We start from the raw sequence: 16665 nt of genomic DNA on the forward strand, positions 1-16665 counted from the left end.
GGTAAGAGTATGACAGAAAATTTTGAAAGTAATAAAAAGATGTTTTGGAAAGAAATTAAGAGAGGAAGAGAAGGCGAATCAAGTAGAGAAGAAAAGGTAAAAGGTGCAGATGGAGAGATGATAATGGAGGAGAAGGCAGTAAGGGGAAGATGGGCAGAATATTTTAGGGAGTTGCTAAATGTGAAGGAGGATAGGGAGGGAAAGATAGCTGCAGTGGGAAATGCTAAGAAAATGAGAGTGATGAGTGAGGAAAATGGAGGAGAAATAAGGAAGGATGAAGTGAAGGCAGCAGTTAAGATGATGAAAGCAGGTAAGGCACCTGGTCTGGATGGATGCCATGCAGAATGTCTTAAAAAAGGAGGTACAGTGATGGTGGACTGGTTGGTGAGGTTATTTAATGTTTGCTGGAGAGAAGGTAGAGTGCCGGAGGACTGGAGGGGTGCTTGTATAGTTCCACTTTACAAGGGAAAGGGAGACAAGTGTGAATGTAGTAGTTTCAGAGGGATTAGCTTGTTAAGTGTAGTTGGGAAGGCTTATGGGAGGATCTTGATTGAGAGGATTAGGAGAGGAAGAGAGGGAGTAATTGGTGAGGAACAGTGTGGGTTTAGGACAGGTAGAGGTTGTGTAGATCAGATTTTTGTGGTAAGACAGATATGTGAGAAAGCTATAGGAAAAGGGAAGGATGTTTTTTGGGCCTTTATGGATCTGGAAAAGGCTTACGACAGGGTAGACAGAAAGGCACTGTGGGAGGTTATGCGGATATATGGGATAGGAGGAAAGCTTCTCGGAGCTGTCAAGAGTTTTTATGAGAGTAGTAGAGCTTGTGTCAGGATTAGAAATGGAGAGAGTGAGTGGTTTGAGGTAAAGGTGGGACTTCGTCAAGGATGCGTTATGTCACCCTGGCTGTTCAACTTATACATGGATGGGGTAGTGCGAAAGGTAAATGCAAGGGTAGTGGGTCAGGGATTGGAGATGGTTAAAGAAAATGGAAAAAAGTGGGAGGTGAGCCAGCTGTTGTTTGCGGACGACACTGCACTTGTGGCAGGATCGGAGGAGGGATTGAGGAAGCTGGTGACAGAGTTTGGGAGAGTGTGTGATAGAAGAAAGCTGAAGATAAATGTGGGTAAAAGTAAGGTGATGAGATGTACAAGGGGTGAAAGTGGCAGTAATCTGGAAGTGAGCATTAAGGGAGAGCAACTGGAGGAAGTGGATAGTTTTAGATACTTGGGTGCAAATGTGGCAGGAAAAGGTGGAGTAAAGGTGGAGGTAGAATGTAGATTGAGAGAAGCGAGTAAATGCCTTGGTGGATTAAAAAATGTAATGAGGAATAGAAATTTGGGAATGGATGCTAAGAGGAGACTGTATGAAGGAGTGATTGTGCCAACAGCACTGTATGGAGCAGAAACATGGAACATAAGAGAGAAGGAGCTTGAATGTGTTTGAGATGAAGTGTCTGAGAAGTATGATGGGGGTTACTAGGCTAGATAGAGTGAGAAATGAGGAGGTGAGGAGGAGAACAGGGGTGGAAAGGGAGTTGGGAGATAGGGTTGATGAAAGAGTATTAGGATGGTTTGGACACATGGAAAGAATGAGTGAAGAAAGACTAGTAAAGGAGGTATGGAAGGCAGATGTGGAGGGAGTGAACATGAGGGGACGTCCTAGGATGAGATTGATGGATGGGGTGAAGGGGGCTTTCAGGGAAGAGGGGAATGTCTGTTGAGGAAGGACGAGGGAGAGGACAGAAGACGGGTGAATGGAGAATGGTTGTATATGGAAGATGTGATGCATGAGGTGGAATGGACGGGGGGATGGGGGGTGAGGTAGTGTGTGTGAGCAAAATTTTGACGCAGCCCAAAGGGATTTCTCCCTGCCCTCTCCTTTATATGGGGGGACGGAGAGGGGGGTCGCCGATTTAATGAAGCGGCCTTGCTGTGGATGTGCTGTGTCTTGCGACACTGCTTCTGACCCAGGGCAGTGGACAGGGTGCAGGGATGACCCGTCATCTAGGAAGTGCTAAGATGGGAGGGAGGGTGGAGGGGTGTGGAGTGTTTTCAGGGATGGAATGGGTGGGAATGATTTTATGCCTTTTCCTTTTTGGCTACCTCCCTAGTAAGGGGGAAAAAGCCTTGGTATATGTATGTATGTATGCTATACTTTGACATGGTCACCCACCATAGAAAAGGGAAAGAACTTTTGGGTTGTATGTAACTAGAACATGTCTTTCGTGAAAAATTTATTAGCTAACCTGGTGAACATTGTTGGATACCTTGGGATCATGGGTTTTGTAAAGGAGAGACATGAGACAGCGGAGCAGAGAGAATGGTATGTTATCAATACAGTACAATGTTTTGTAAAAGTTGCTGTCTATTTTGAGGAACCTGTTGCAAACATGTTTATATAAGTTTTTATAGATTTTATCATTGTATTTGCATGTGTGTATATATATATATATTTGTATACTTATGCTAATATGTTTTATACAGATTCTAATTGCCCTAAAGCATCTACATAGCAAGAACATCGTACATTGTGATTTGAAACCTGAAAATGTACTACTTTCGTCAAATAGTGATTTTCCACAAGTGAAACTGTGTGACTTTGGTTTCGCTCGCATCATTGGTGAAAGCTCTTTTAGAAGATCAGTTGTTGGCACACCAGCATATTTAGGTGGGTGTCTTTGTTATATATGTATATATTTGTGGATTGACATATCAAGGTTTTATCATAGGTGAGATTTTCATAGGTGTGGTTAAAGAAAATGGAGAAAAGTGCGAGGTGAGCCAGTTGTTGTTTGCTGATGACATTGTACTTGTGGTAGGGTCAGAGGATGGATTGAGGTAATTAGTGATGGAATTTAGGAAGGTATGCTGTAGGAGAAAGTTTAAAGTAAATGTGGGTAAAAGTAAGTTGATGAGATGTACAAGGGGAGAGGATAGCAGAGTTGGAAGAAAGTCTTAAAAGATAGAGGCTGGAGGAAGTGGGTAGTTGTAGATATTTGGGGTCACATGTGGCAGGAAAGGGAGGAGTAGCGGTGGAGGTAAGTTGTAGACTGAGAGAAGCAAGTAAATGCCTTGGGCGACAAAAAAATCATGAGAAATAATCACTTGGGAATGGTTGCAAAGAGGAGACTATATAAAGAGGTGATTGTGCTGACAGCACTGTATGGGATGGAATTTAAGAGAGGCAGAGAGGAGAAGTTTAAATGTATTTGAGATGAAATGTCTGAAAAGTATAGTAAGGGTTAAAGGTTGGATAGAGTGAGAAATAAAGAGGTGAGAAGGAGAGCAGGGGCGGAAAAGAAGATAGCAGATAGGGCTAATGAAAGAGTGTTGGGATGGTTTGGACTCATGGAAAGAATGAGTAGAGAAAGACTAGTAAAAGAGGTGTGGAAGGAAGAGGTGGGGGGAGTGAACTTGAGGGGATGACTGAGGATGAGATGGATGAATGGGGTGAAAGGGGCTTTGAGCATGAGGGGAATGTCTGTTGAGGAAGGAAGGGAGAGGCAGGAGATAGGGGTGAGTGGAGAATGGCTGTGTATATGTGATACTGTGATACAAGGATGGGAGGGGATGGGGTGAGGATTAGAGAGTGGTTGTATGTGAATGATATTTTGATGCAGCCCAAAGGGATCTCTCTCCATCTTCTCTTTTTCTGCATAAGGGGATGGAGAAGGGGGGGGGGTTGCAAATCAAGTGAAACATCCTTGCTGTGGCTATACTTTGCCTTGCTGCATTGCTTCTGACCTAGGGTACTGGGCAGGATACAGAAAGGATTCGTCATCCTAGAGGAGCTAAGATGAGAGGGAAGAAAGGGTGATGGGTGCATGGCTTTTGACTTGGCCATCCCCCTTACCAAGGGGAAAAAGCCCTTGGTATGTAGATAGTTATTTTGTGTTGCACAAGGTTGGGTTTGATGACTTCAACAGTTTAGAGGTGTTGAAGTTGATTTAGGTGCCTTCTTGTGGTTATATATTGGCATATGGCATGTGTTTTAATTTATATTCATTATTGTCATTATTATTCCCCCCCCCCAGCTCCTGAAGTTCTGCGCAACAAAGGTTATAACCGATCTCTTGATATGTGGTCAGTGGGTGTGATAGTGTATGTTTCACTATCAGGAACTTTTCCTTTCAATGAAGATGAAGACATTAATGACCAGATCCAGAATGCAGCTTTTATGTACCCTCCCAACCCATGGAAAGAGATATCACAAGACGGTAAGGTTTATGTTATTCTGACATTATAAGTACACACATACATACATACATACATTATAAGTACATACATACATACATACATATACCAAAGGATTTTTCTCCCTTATAAGGGATGTAGCCAAATAACAAAGGCATAAAAACTACTCCCACCCATGCCATCCGTATCATACTCCACTCCCCTCCACCCTCTTCCCTCCCTCTTATCTTGGCATACATACATACATATACCAAGGCTTTTTCCCCCTTACAAGGGGGGTAGCCAAAAAGAAAAAGGCACAAAATCAATCCCACCCATTCCACCCCTGAATACACTCCACACCCCTCCACCCTCCCTCTTATCCTAGCACCTCCTGAATGACGGGTCATCCCTGCACCTTGTCCACTGCCCTGGGTCTTGGCACATATACTTATATCAAAGGCTTTTTCTCCCCTTACAAGGGAGGTAGTCAAAAACAAAGGTATATTTCTCTTTCATTGAGTAATGTTGCACAAGGTATTAGAAGTTTTTTGATTTGTATTTAATGTTTTAACCACAAATTTTGTACAAGTTTGAAAGCCAGTATTATTAAGGGATGAAACTTAATTGAGAATTGATTACAAGAGGAATTAGTAATTTGGGTTCATAAGTAAGTAACAGTATCTTGTAATAGTTAAAAAAAAATAGATATGAAATTAGCTGTAGCAAATTTCGTACTTGTTTTAATGGGAAAAAATGATGTGTGTGTGACTCTCTTACAGCCATTGACCTAATCAACAATTTACTGCAAGTGAAGCAGCGTAAACGCTACACAGTGGACCGAGCCCTTTCTCACGTGTGGCTACAAGACTATCAAACCTGGTGTGACTTACGTGAGCTTGAAAGGCAGATTGGCGTCAGATACGTCACCCACGAATCTGATGATGCCCGATGGGAAGCATACCGACGGCGGGAAAATGCCCTAGACACTCCCCAATCCTCCTCCTCTCCTACTCCTCCATCACCTATATCCTGATACTTGCCTGTGCCTTCCCCCGTGTAGTTCAAACCCTATGGTTGTAAGTCTGTATTCCCACTTGTCACCCTTTTGTTACCCTTTGATCTTCCAACTTCAACTTTTCTTGGTGTGCTCATGTCCCCATGTTATTGGTCATCTCAGCAGTTATGTGATGTAACCAACTGGATTGACTATCTTGTTTCTGTTTCAATTTTCATTTGTTTGATGTATAGGCCAGAGGCTTTAGAGGCATATTAATCTTTTTTTTTTCTAATAATAATAATAATTTGTCAATAACTCTTGTGATGATACATTATTTTTTTCTTTCCAATTTTTATTTTGTTGTTTGTTATTAAAATGTTATTCTTTATTTAAGATTGTTATGCTGCTCCAAATGTCTCCTGAATAATGTGTTTAAATTCACTTTTATGATATTGATAATGCTATTGATATTCATTCTGAGCTTTTATAAAGTATTTCATCCTTATCAGATGTTTGACCAGTTGTTACCTTCTTCCTTATCTAGGCTTGCACAGTCCCTCAGTGTCCCTTGGCTTGCTCGACAGCAATTTTTTTTTTATGATTTCCTGCAATACAGTTTTCATGAGAAAATTGTAACTTAATATTACTGAAAAGGAGGACTTTAATATCAATTAAAATTGTAATGTTAAGATACTTGGTTGTGGCTCATAAAGAATATTAATCTGCTCTCCACTTTTCCAAAACTTGCCAATCCTAAGTAAAATGAAAAAAATAAGAAAAAATGTGTGAAACCTGAATTAATAATAGATATTTTATAGGTCAAAGAGGAATTTTTTCATTTAATTTTTTTTTCTTGCAAATTAACAGAATTGACAGGTTTTGGACTCTATTCCTTGGACTTTTCATTTGTTTATTTATAGGTTCTTGTTGTCTGAGAATATAACAGCATTCATTAATATTGGTAAGGCTATGGACCTTTAATTTATTGCATGTCTCAGGAGTAGCATGAAATGGGAAAGGAGGACATTACACGATCATGAGGTTAGGTTGATAGGACAAAGCACAAGTACGGGAACAGTTAATTGGACATTTCAGGCAACTAAAGTTGGTCTTCCAGAAAAATGTGTCAAATTCAGAGTTTCTACAATTTATATTTTTCATAACAATAGTATGATTTGTTGGATCACTGACATTCTTATTTGTCTGAATGAAGTTTTGTAACAATTATTTCTTGTTTTTTCCCATAAATATGAATTTAAGCACAAGTCCTTGGTAGCACTCAAACCCAGTGTCTTCCATTGGGATATTTCTGTATAACTATGCTGTGGCACTGGATGGCCCATGGCCTTGACCTTCTTGGTAATGAGGCTGTTAATTGCTGCTAATTTCAAAATGGTAATACACAATTAGGGTTAATAAAATTGCAGTTTTCAACTAACTGGTCCCCCTAATTTAAAAGGTAATGTATTATAATACTAGTATAAGTGAAAGTCTGCTAGGTTAGTTTAGTTGGGTATGGTCTGGTTGGTTGTTCTTTGCCCTCGCCATCTGTCTGTCTATCTGTCTGTCTGTCTATCTGTGCCTGTTTGTCTCTCTTTTTGTAGCATTTGTGGCTGATTCATCTGACTTTTCATTAAAATTTGTATAACTGATACTTAAGGGATTTTTTATACCACTACAGCCTAGTCACAGCATTCTATTAGGAGTGGCAAGTAGTCTCCATTAAAAAAAAAGAAAAAAAAGAAAAGAAAAGAATAAAAGTGCTGATGTACCTGTAACTTAGCTGTTCCTCTTTTCCATTTTCCCCTAAGCAGATTTCGCTGCAGACACTTATGACATACCAACAGGAAACAACAGGTGACACACATACATGCTGCCAGGCTGCCTTTCACATGATTAAGCACATGTTAACAAACTGTTCAGCACTGGCAGTACACAGACAAGACACGCAGTTGAATCTAGAGGGAATTTATCTCCATAACTGTGTCATAGTCCATTGACACTAGACACTAAACAACAAGAAAAACAATAACTACTACTCATTACTACCTGCTACAACTCACTACTAACTACTTCTACTCACTGCAAACTGCTACTACTACTATTACTCACTACAAACTACTACTGCAATCATTTCTACTTGTTTAGGGGTTTGATGGACCTACTGGCAATGACTTTTGGCTGACTCCTTTGTGAGAGGATCTTCTGTATATGAAAGGAGAAGAAAAGGAAAAAAAATCATGAGGTCCTGAGGCTCTCTTTCTCTTGCATTCTCCACTCCTGTGTGAAAGAAATCTATGGAATGCGAGTTTGTGCAGTTGAATCTGATGAATGTGCCTCTGTTGTTACTTGTTTTCATGCAGTCTTTCTCTTTTCCCACATTTTTATCCACTAACCACATTCAAACATGTTTAGGTTTATATTATATAATTTCAGATGCAGTACTTGTAAATTTACTCTGTCTCAAAGCTTTATCTTCTTTTTTCTTTTTTCTTTTTTCTTTTTTTTTGGTACAGTTCTGTGAAGGATAAAGGGTCTTTGACATTTATTGTATTCTTTCTTGTTCCTCTTCTCTTAGGTGTCTTATAATGTTACATTATATTTGACATGCTGTATCAGAGTTGTCAGGATCTTTCCTAAAATTTTTAGAGCTCAAATTTTTCTCTAAAAGCATTCTTCATATAATGTTTCAGTGCAGTACTGTCACAGACATGCCAGTCTTTCCTTTTGACTTTGGAATTATTGAGTCATGTACTATACAGAACTTTTCTAAGAAAAAGAAGCCTGATCAATGTTTGATTGGAGTTTTTATAACTTATGAAGATATAGTACAGATCTAGAGAAAGACTTGGAAAGAGCTTTCCTATCAAATGCAGTTTGTGACAAATGTTGCATATCTCTTTTATAAACTTTTATATTACCTTTAAACAAGACCAGTGATAAATGTAAACCAGAGGCAGATCTCGGAGTAAAGAAACAGACTTTCACATTTCATATGTTTATTAAGTATTAAGAAAAGGGGAATAAATGAATTGAACCCAAGCCCTTTTATGTTGGGTGGATTCAAAAGGAAAGTGTAGAATCTTTTCAGTTTAATGAAATGTTTGTTGATTTAACTGTGGTAGGAAGAGCCCGAGTTCTTGAGGCAAGTTGTGTGATTCCCCGTGACTATGCAATGGTTGGTAATTGGACTTTGATGGTCCAGCTCTTGGGTAGAGCCCCACTGGGGCACCTGACATTATTTGGTGAAACTGTTTCTTCTTTGTCCAGTATATCTTGGTTTGCTAATTAATGTACTAAATAATGCAGCATTGCTCCAGGAGAATGTGATGCGAGTAGCTGCACAAGGGGAATGTAACTACTGCTAGCACACCAAGTCAAGTATGTGAAGTACAGTGCCACAAAGCATTACACGAGAATTTTTACATACTTGGTGGAAAGAGGACATTTTTTGTTCATTTTTCATACCTGGTGGTGGTACTCGCAGGGTTAGTACTTGTGGTAATAGCCTTTTAACCTGACAATAACTTGTACAGATCTGATTACTGCAAAGTAGAGCTGCAGTCTTTCCCTGAATAATCAACCCTGGCATCATTGCAGTGTTTTTCTATTGCATAGCAACTTTAGTGGTTGCAAATCTTTACCCAATGAGTAAGTGAACATACACATTGCAATCTTTTCCCCTTTGAATGGGATGTTTGGATGTCTGAATGGAAGGAATGAGAATTAAGCCCATTGTGGTTATTAGTTGTTTGTAAAAATTAGAACATTAGACATTTCAAGTTTAAAAGTACTGTAATATACTGAATTTACTGTTAAATTTGTGTGCAGCAAATTGGGTCCACTTTCTCTCTACCTTCAGTATACAAGTTGTTAACTATGGAAGCACAATGATGTATTTCCATACTGTTAGCATCTAACAATATGGTTTGTCCCACAACAGATGGATAAAAAAAAAAAAAAAAAAAAAAAAATTGAAGTAGGCTGAAAGGTAAGTTGTACAAACTGATGATGGGTTCTCCCCACCACCACCTTGTGCATCCCCTCCACATATTAATTTTTACTTTGTTTTATTGTTATTATTATTATTTTATTTATTTATTTTATTTCTATTATTATTTTTTTTTATCCTTAGGCCTACACATACAGGGCACAGTGGACAGGAAAATCTTCCAAGTTGGAAGCACCTAGAAGCTGTTCCCATAGATATTGACCTTATATTTTTTCAATAGGAAATAAATTTCTTGTGATACATCACCAGAGTACATGAACTGTATTATCTAAAAACTTTTCTTAACTGATAATAAATTTTCCTGGCTGTATTTAGTGAATTTTTTGACTTTCCAAGTAATGTATTATGATCTAAAAGGCAAATCCCATGCTGTTGGCAAGAGTAGCGATACCTAAAGTTGGTGTTCGCATTTTATTTTTTACCCTCGTTAAGTAGTGAGGCAAATCTTAAACTGCATTGGATCAGTAGGTTTTATATACATTCCGTACTTAAAGTAATATGAGGTGCTTTCCTACAGTAATAAAATACATATGGGATTTAAATGTCTATTTATTTACCTTTTTCCTGTAAAGATAGGGGGCTATGGAGAAAGATGAACTACTACTTCACAACCACTTGTGTCCCCTGGGTTCAACTTTCTATCTGGAAAGTTGATGCTAAGTGTGAGACAGTGACTGAGACTTGACGGTGTATTCTGTCATTGTCAGAACTTTACAACAATGCTCCCAGTATGAGAAGTCTTGTAGTTGGATTGGGCATAATAAAGTTTCACACTAATAAAGAAGGCTACTTTCCTTATAAGGCTACCTCCCTTATAAGGGGGGAAAAGCTGTTGGAATATAGATAGATGGAATGAATATACTTTTCCTACACTCACACTCATGCAACACAACATTAGAGAGCCTCACTGGAGAAAATTCGGTGTTGATGAATGACCATCTCTCCTAATTAACCTTTCACCCCTTTTCTGCCAACTGCTACCTTCTCCTTTCCCGCCATTTGAGGTAGTTTGTTGGGGTGGGTGCATACCTTGGCTGGTTGCCTACCTTAAAAGGGGTAAAGAACTCTTGGTATTTAGATAGGTCATCACCATCGTCTGCAGTTCATCGGTTTCAATGATGACTGGAATTTTTTCATTGGCAAGCTTTTATGTGGGCCATAGATAGAGATAAGATTGGGGTTGGTAGATCATGACCTACCTGATGCACTGATCCTCCCAATGCATGGTTACCTGTCATTCCCTCCTACTTATTGAGGAAGTTATAAGTCTGAATCTATTGAAATCCACCTAGCTGGTGACATTCCTCCAGCAACAGATGCCACAAGCAAGGAGTTGTAAGGCTCACTGGCAGGTGAATGTGCAGGGGAGGGTAGAGTGTAAGGAGTAATTCCCAGCTTTCTCTGTGCACTAAAAGGGTAGGTATACTGGGACCCATCTTTTTTTAGGAGAAATGAACCAGAGGACAAACCAAGATATCCAAGCTTCCGCACACAGCCAAGACTCTTCAAGTGTAAGTAGTCATACTCTGGAATCTTTGGAGTCTGCAAGGACTAACTCCTTTATTGCCTGAAACTGCCAAGTCCTGCTACCTGCCAGCTACCTTAGGATCTCAGGGCACAACTCTCTCTTGCTGGCATAAGTTGTGGCCAAAGTGGTCAACTTCAAGATTTGGGCCAAAATTTATGGGATATTTTGGGGGTAATATCTTCCTTTCATTTGACCACCCTCTCTTCCACAAGTTGGGAGGCATAAGACCATCCACATCACATGGGGACCACTCTAGGTAAGGATGCAGCCTGCATAGGCAGAAATCCATCTGGAGCTTAAGCTTTGGTTGGACATCTAGCCCATGTATAAGGGGAGGGAGAAGAGAAAGAGAGAGTGAGGAGGAGGGGGAAGAGATAAGAAAAGGGGATAAGAAGAAAGAGGTGGTAAGGAGTAGGATGAGGGTTGAAGGATCTGCACTGGGGCCCCTTATATATCCTGTGCGTTGTTTCACGAGTTGCTGGGGGAACTTGCATTACAATGAAGTCATCACATAGCATTTGACATCATTGATGGTAGAGTCAGTGAGAGGGCTCCTGATTTTAATACTAGAAGACTATTAAAACAATTTAAGTCAAATGCCACATCATTGAAAAATATGGGACAAAATATCCTTTTAACAAACAAGTGCAGTGTAAAGTTGGTCGTTTTTTAGGATACCTCCATCACCTTTTACTAGAGGAGAATGTAATGGGTAGGAGCAGGGCTCTCACATGGGGAGGGGTGCAAATACCCATGGGCAGCAAATCCAACCTGAACTTGCCACCCACAAGGCAGACAAAGTAATGATAATGAAAAAAAAAAAGTTCAAAGAAGCCCTGAATATTTTACTGTAACCAACAAATTTTGTGGGGGGATGGGGGGTGAGGTAGTATGTGTGAGCAAATTTTGACGCAGCCCGAAGGGATTTCTCCCCGTCTTCTCCTTTATGCATGGGGGAACGGAGAGGGGGGGTTGCCAATTTAATGAAGCGGCCTTGCTGTGGATGTGCTGTGTCTTGCGACACTGCTTCTGACCCAGGGCAGTGGACAAGGTGCAGGGATGACCCGTCATCCAGGAGGTGCTAAGATGAGATGGAGGGTGGAGGGGTATGGAGTGTATTCAGGGATGGAATGGGTGGGAATGATCTTATGCCTTTTCCTTTTTGGCTACCTTCCTTGTAAGGTGGAAAAAGCCTTGGTATATGTGTGCATATATATATATATACAATATATATATATATAATATATATATATATTTGCAAGCTGAAATAGGCAATAAGGGATGGTGGAGGTGGGAGGTGGTGATGGGGGGGGGTTGGCATCACTATGAACTTCGCCCTGGGGCAGCACTTAGGCATATAAGGGCTCTGGGTGGGAGTAGGTATGTGCCTTTGGTTTGGCTACCTCCTGTATAAGGAGGAAAAAACACTTGATATATAGAGTACCTTTTACTATGTTTAACTTGTAAATGGAGATTGTTCTTTTATTTTTTTCTCACTACTTCCAGGTGGTTTTATTCAGCTCAGGAAATCCCCCTGCTCTTTAAGAGTTTAGTGTTTTGAGGCTCAGAATTAAAACATAACATGAGGAATAATTGTCCCTCTATGTATAACAACTGAGATATTTTTTTTTCCAAATTTTATGTGCAAGTAGTGAAGGAATCCAAAATGGCAGCAGTGTTGAAAAACTACCATCATCCTTATAATACTCCAAAAATACTCTAAGGAAAATGGGTCATGATAAAGGGTAATAAATAGATGGTGATGGTCAGCCAAGTAGCAAATGACCCACTAAAAAAAAAAAAAACACTATAATTGTCTTCACAGTTTTGAATACCTTTCTTTTCAATATCCCCATTTCATAAGTCAGAAGCCAAAACATGACATAAGGTTACAGCTAGGAGGTCTCTCTATCCAACAATTGCCAAGTACCACTTGTGTGGACATTTGGGCCTAGGACATAAACCCACTTTGGCAATTTGTGGTGTTTTATGCCCTGGGCCCAAACATCCATACAAGTGGCAGATGGCACATGTTAGATAAAGAGACCTAGGTGGTATTTTGTAACCTCGCTAGTAATTCCTTTTCTAGGGTGAGGTACTTTTAGAACTTTGTTCTAAACGGAAGGGAACAAATACAGGGTGCGGCAACATAACTTCCTTTTTTATAATGCGTGGCAATCTGGCTGTAGAAGTAGTAGCGGGGTGGGCGTGGTTTCATTTGACAGGGCCGTTCTGAAAGTTTTCTTGGAAATACAGTCAGTCGCTATCATGCGTTGGAGTAGTGAGGAGCGTGCGTTTGCCGTCGAAGCTTACTTTTCGAATCGTCAGTCTGTTATTGCAACCCAGCGCGCCTTTCGAAATCGTTTCAATGTAGCCCCGAGAGGCCCTGTTCCGGACCGGAAATCAATTGTTACATGGGTCACTACGTTCAGGCAAACTGGGAGTACTACACGACGAAGAACTGGAGTACCTCGGCCCATCAGATCACCTGAGAACATTGAGGCAGTGAGAGTTTCAGTCTTGCAATCCCCACGGCGTTCTGCGCGTAAACATGCCTCTGCCCTTGGACTTTCTGATCGTTCAGTGAGGCGAATACTTCACGATGACCTTCATTACCATCCTTACAAGATGGCGATTGTGCAGGAACTCTCCGTACGTGATTTCACTTCACGAAGGAACGCATGTGAGGCACTTCTCGAAAACGTTCCTGAAGACGCTATTGTTTACTTTAGTGATGAAGCACATTTTCATTTGACTGGATGCGTCAACAAACAAAACATGCACTACTGGGCTGACACCAATCCCCATGAATTGCTTGAAAGGCCTTTGCATTCATCTAAAGTCACAGTGTGGTGTGCAATTTCCTCCACTGGAATTGTTAGTCCTTGGTTTTTTGAAGAAAATGAGGTCACAGTGACAGTGAATTCAGACCGGTATGTAAACATGTTGGAGGAATTTTTTTTCCCAAGAATTGAAGAATTGGACCTAGGGGATATTTGGTTTCAACAGGATGGAGCAACGGCTCACACTTCAAGGGCATCGATGGCTGTTTTGAGGGAACATTTTCCGGAGCGCCTCATTTCAATAAGGGGCGATTTGGAGTGGCCAGCCCGTTCCCCCGATTTGTCCCCTTGTGATTTTTATTTGTGGGGATATTTGAAATCCCGTGTTTATGTCAACCGCCCGAGAAGCCTACCAGACTTGAAGGCCAACATCCGAGAAGAAATTGCCAATATACCCGCTGATACGCTGGTGAGGGTCATGGCAAACACCCGAAATCGGTATATGCAGTGTATGGACAATGGGGGACGTCACCTACCTGATATGATTTTCAAAACTGTGTGAAACAAAACTTTAAATATGTACTATAATTATGAAACAAAATTAAAACCTTTCTGATTTATACATCTTGTTTTATTGCCTTTTGGAAAAAAGAAGTTATGTTGCCGCACCCTGTATTAACTTACTCTGGTATTGTGTACCTGCCATGAATCTCGTTTCTCTATCCTACAACATCCATCCCATCTCCCCACTAAAAAAGAAAATAACAGGATCTCAAGGCGAGAATCAAAGACAAGACATATGGAAGAGGAATACAAACTGCTGCTCCACCATTTCTGAGGTACTCCTTAGCAGAGCCCTCGTATACTTAAGTGCTGCCTCAGGGCAAAGTTCTCAGTTACACTACCCTTGGGCAAAGTTCTATTAATTGTTGTATTCATTTTGTGATCCCTTACCTGATCTCTCCAATATTTCAAAACTTAAAATGCCTAAACAAACTAATTATACAGTAAAAAACAAAAGCAAAAGAAATAATAGAAAGATCAACAAATAACAAAGAAGAGGCTGGATGACCACATTGTGAACAGCTGCCCAGGATGTAACACTTCACCCCATACCATACAACACATAATGGAAGACTGCATTATACACAATCATGCATGCAAACAACACAACATACACTCTATAAAGGATTTGTGGGAAAACCCAGTTTCGGCTGTGGCATTCCTTGGGGAGACGGGACTGCTCAGACAGACAGTCTAGGGAATGACAACAACAACAACAACAAAGAAGATAATAAAAACAATATGTTAGTAATCCTAAACGCTACAGCAGTCACAAAAATAGGAAAATATATATAACAAAACAACATTAGAATAATTACTGACAACACTGCATTTTTGGCAGGATCAGAGGAGGGATTAAGTAATTTAGTGACAGAGTTTGAGGTGTGTGAAAGAAGGAAGTTAAAGATAAATACGGGTACAAGTACATGATGAGATGTACAAAGGGAGAAAGTGGCTGCAGACTGAAAGTGAGTAAGGGAGAGAGACTGGAAGAAGTGGATAGTTTTAGATACTTAGGCATGAATGTGGCGGGAAAGGGAGGAGTGGAGGTAGAGGTAGAATGTAGATTGAGAGAAGCAAGTAAATGCCTTGGGGGATTAAAAATGTAACGAGAGATAGACATTTGGGAATGGATGCTAAGAGGAGATTGTATGAAGGAGTAATTGTGCTGACAACACTGTATGGGGTAGAAACATGGAACATAAGAGATGAAGAGAGGAGTTTGAATGCGTATGAGATGAGGTGCCCGAGGGGTGTGGTGAGGGTTGCTGGACCGCATAGAGTGGGGGCGAGGAGTGGAGTAGGGGTGGGAGGTTGCATGGAAGGGGTGAGTGAAGGAAGATTGGTGGGGGAGGTGTGGAAGGCAGGGGTGGAAGGAGTGAACATGAGGGAGCGACCAAGGATTAGATGGATGGATCGGGTGGGGGGGGGGGCGTTGGGAGGGAGGGGAATGTCTGTTAATGAATACTCACAGATGATCCCCTGGAAGAGGCTTATGCCTGTGACTCCAGATCTATGTAAATAATACTCTTGTTTGGTGGTGGTGTGTATTGGACTATTGGAGCTCTATAGTTATATAGCAATTCCTGATTCGCCCACAACTTGTCCAGCCAAGCTTCAAATTGGTGCACTGAGGATGCCAAGACCACCGACTCCGGCAAGCTATTCCAGTTGTTAGCCACTCTACATGGGAAACAGTATTTCCTGATATCCAGTCTTGACCTTGTCTTGAACAGCTTACTAGAGTGTCCCCTAGTAGTGTTTTCTTGTCGACGTTGTAATACTCCCTCACTGCATTCTTCATCATATCTTCCACTTAAGATCTTGAATACTTCTATCATATCTCCCCTTACTCTTCTGTAAGCCAAAGTCGGGAGTCTCAGCTTTCTCAGACGTTCTTGGCCTCCCCGACAGCCCTGGACACCCTCGACCTGTGGGTGATATGGCGGGTAAATCAGAGCAGGTAACCATAATGACCCAAAATCCGAAAGTGACCGATTTAGTCCAAACTTGCCTCACAGGTAGAGAGTCGGACAAAGTACAAAATAAAGTAGACATAAACAGTTTTAGCCCAAGGGCGTGGCGGTGGCACCCCTCCAAACTTGAGCCTTTTCACCCAGTATTCACTTTTGGGCCTGTGGCACCCATACCGTATCCCTGAGTGGTGTCAAATTGGACTCCATGGCAGCCCTGGACGCCCTGGACCTGTGGGTGATATGGGAGGTAAATCGGAGCAGGTGACCATAATGACCCAAAATCCAAAAAATCTCAAAGGAGAAACCATATGAATTTTGCCCAAAATCCCAAGGTAACCAATTTGGTCCAAACTTGCCTCACAGGTAGAGAGTCGGACAAAGTATAAAATAAGGTAGACATGAACAGTTGTAGCTCAAGGGCGTGGCAGTGGCACCCCTCCAAACTTTGGCCTTTTCACCCAGTATTCACTTTTGGGCCTGTGGCACCCATACCGTATCCCTGAGTGGTGTCAAATTGGACTCCATGGCAGCCATGGACGCCCTCGACCTGTGGGTGATATGGGAGGTAAATCGGAGCAGGTGACCAAAATGACCCCAAATCCAAAAAAAAAAACTCAAAGGAAAACCATA

General features: G+C 41.0%; 1 protein-coding gene across 7 annotated transcripts in view; it reads left to right on the forward strand.

Moving 5' to 3' along the window:
• Nucleotides 1-9498, forward strand: part of PKD (serine/threonine-protein kinase D3) — a 457736-nt gene extending 448238 nt beyond the window's left edge. For all 7 annotated transcript variants that reach the window (XM_076175327.1, XM_076175329.1, XM_076175333.1 and 4 more), the window contains 3 exons: nucleotides 2484-2667; nucleotides 4034-4216; nucleotides 4955-9498. In XM_076175327.1, the coding sequence (XP_076031442.1) occupies nucleotides 2484-2667; nucleotides 4034-4216; nucleotides 4955-5208 (621 nt within the window). In that variant the 3' untranslated portion in view covers nucleotides 5209-9498. The remainder of the gene's footprint in view (nucleotides 1-2483; nucleotides 2668-4033; nucleotides 4217-4954) is intronic.
• The last annotated feature ends 7167 nt before the right edge of the window (nucleotides 9499-16665 follow it).

The sequence above is a fragment of the Oratosquilla oratoria genome, chromosome 37 (assembly GCF_046742065.1).
Source record: "Oratosquilla oratoria isolate Oo_2021 chromosome 37, ASM4674206v1, whole genome shotgun sequence".
Lineage (NCBI taxonomy): Eukaryota > Metazoa > Arthropoda > Malacostraca > Stomatopoda > Squillidae > Oratosquilla > Oratosquilla oratoria.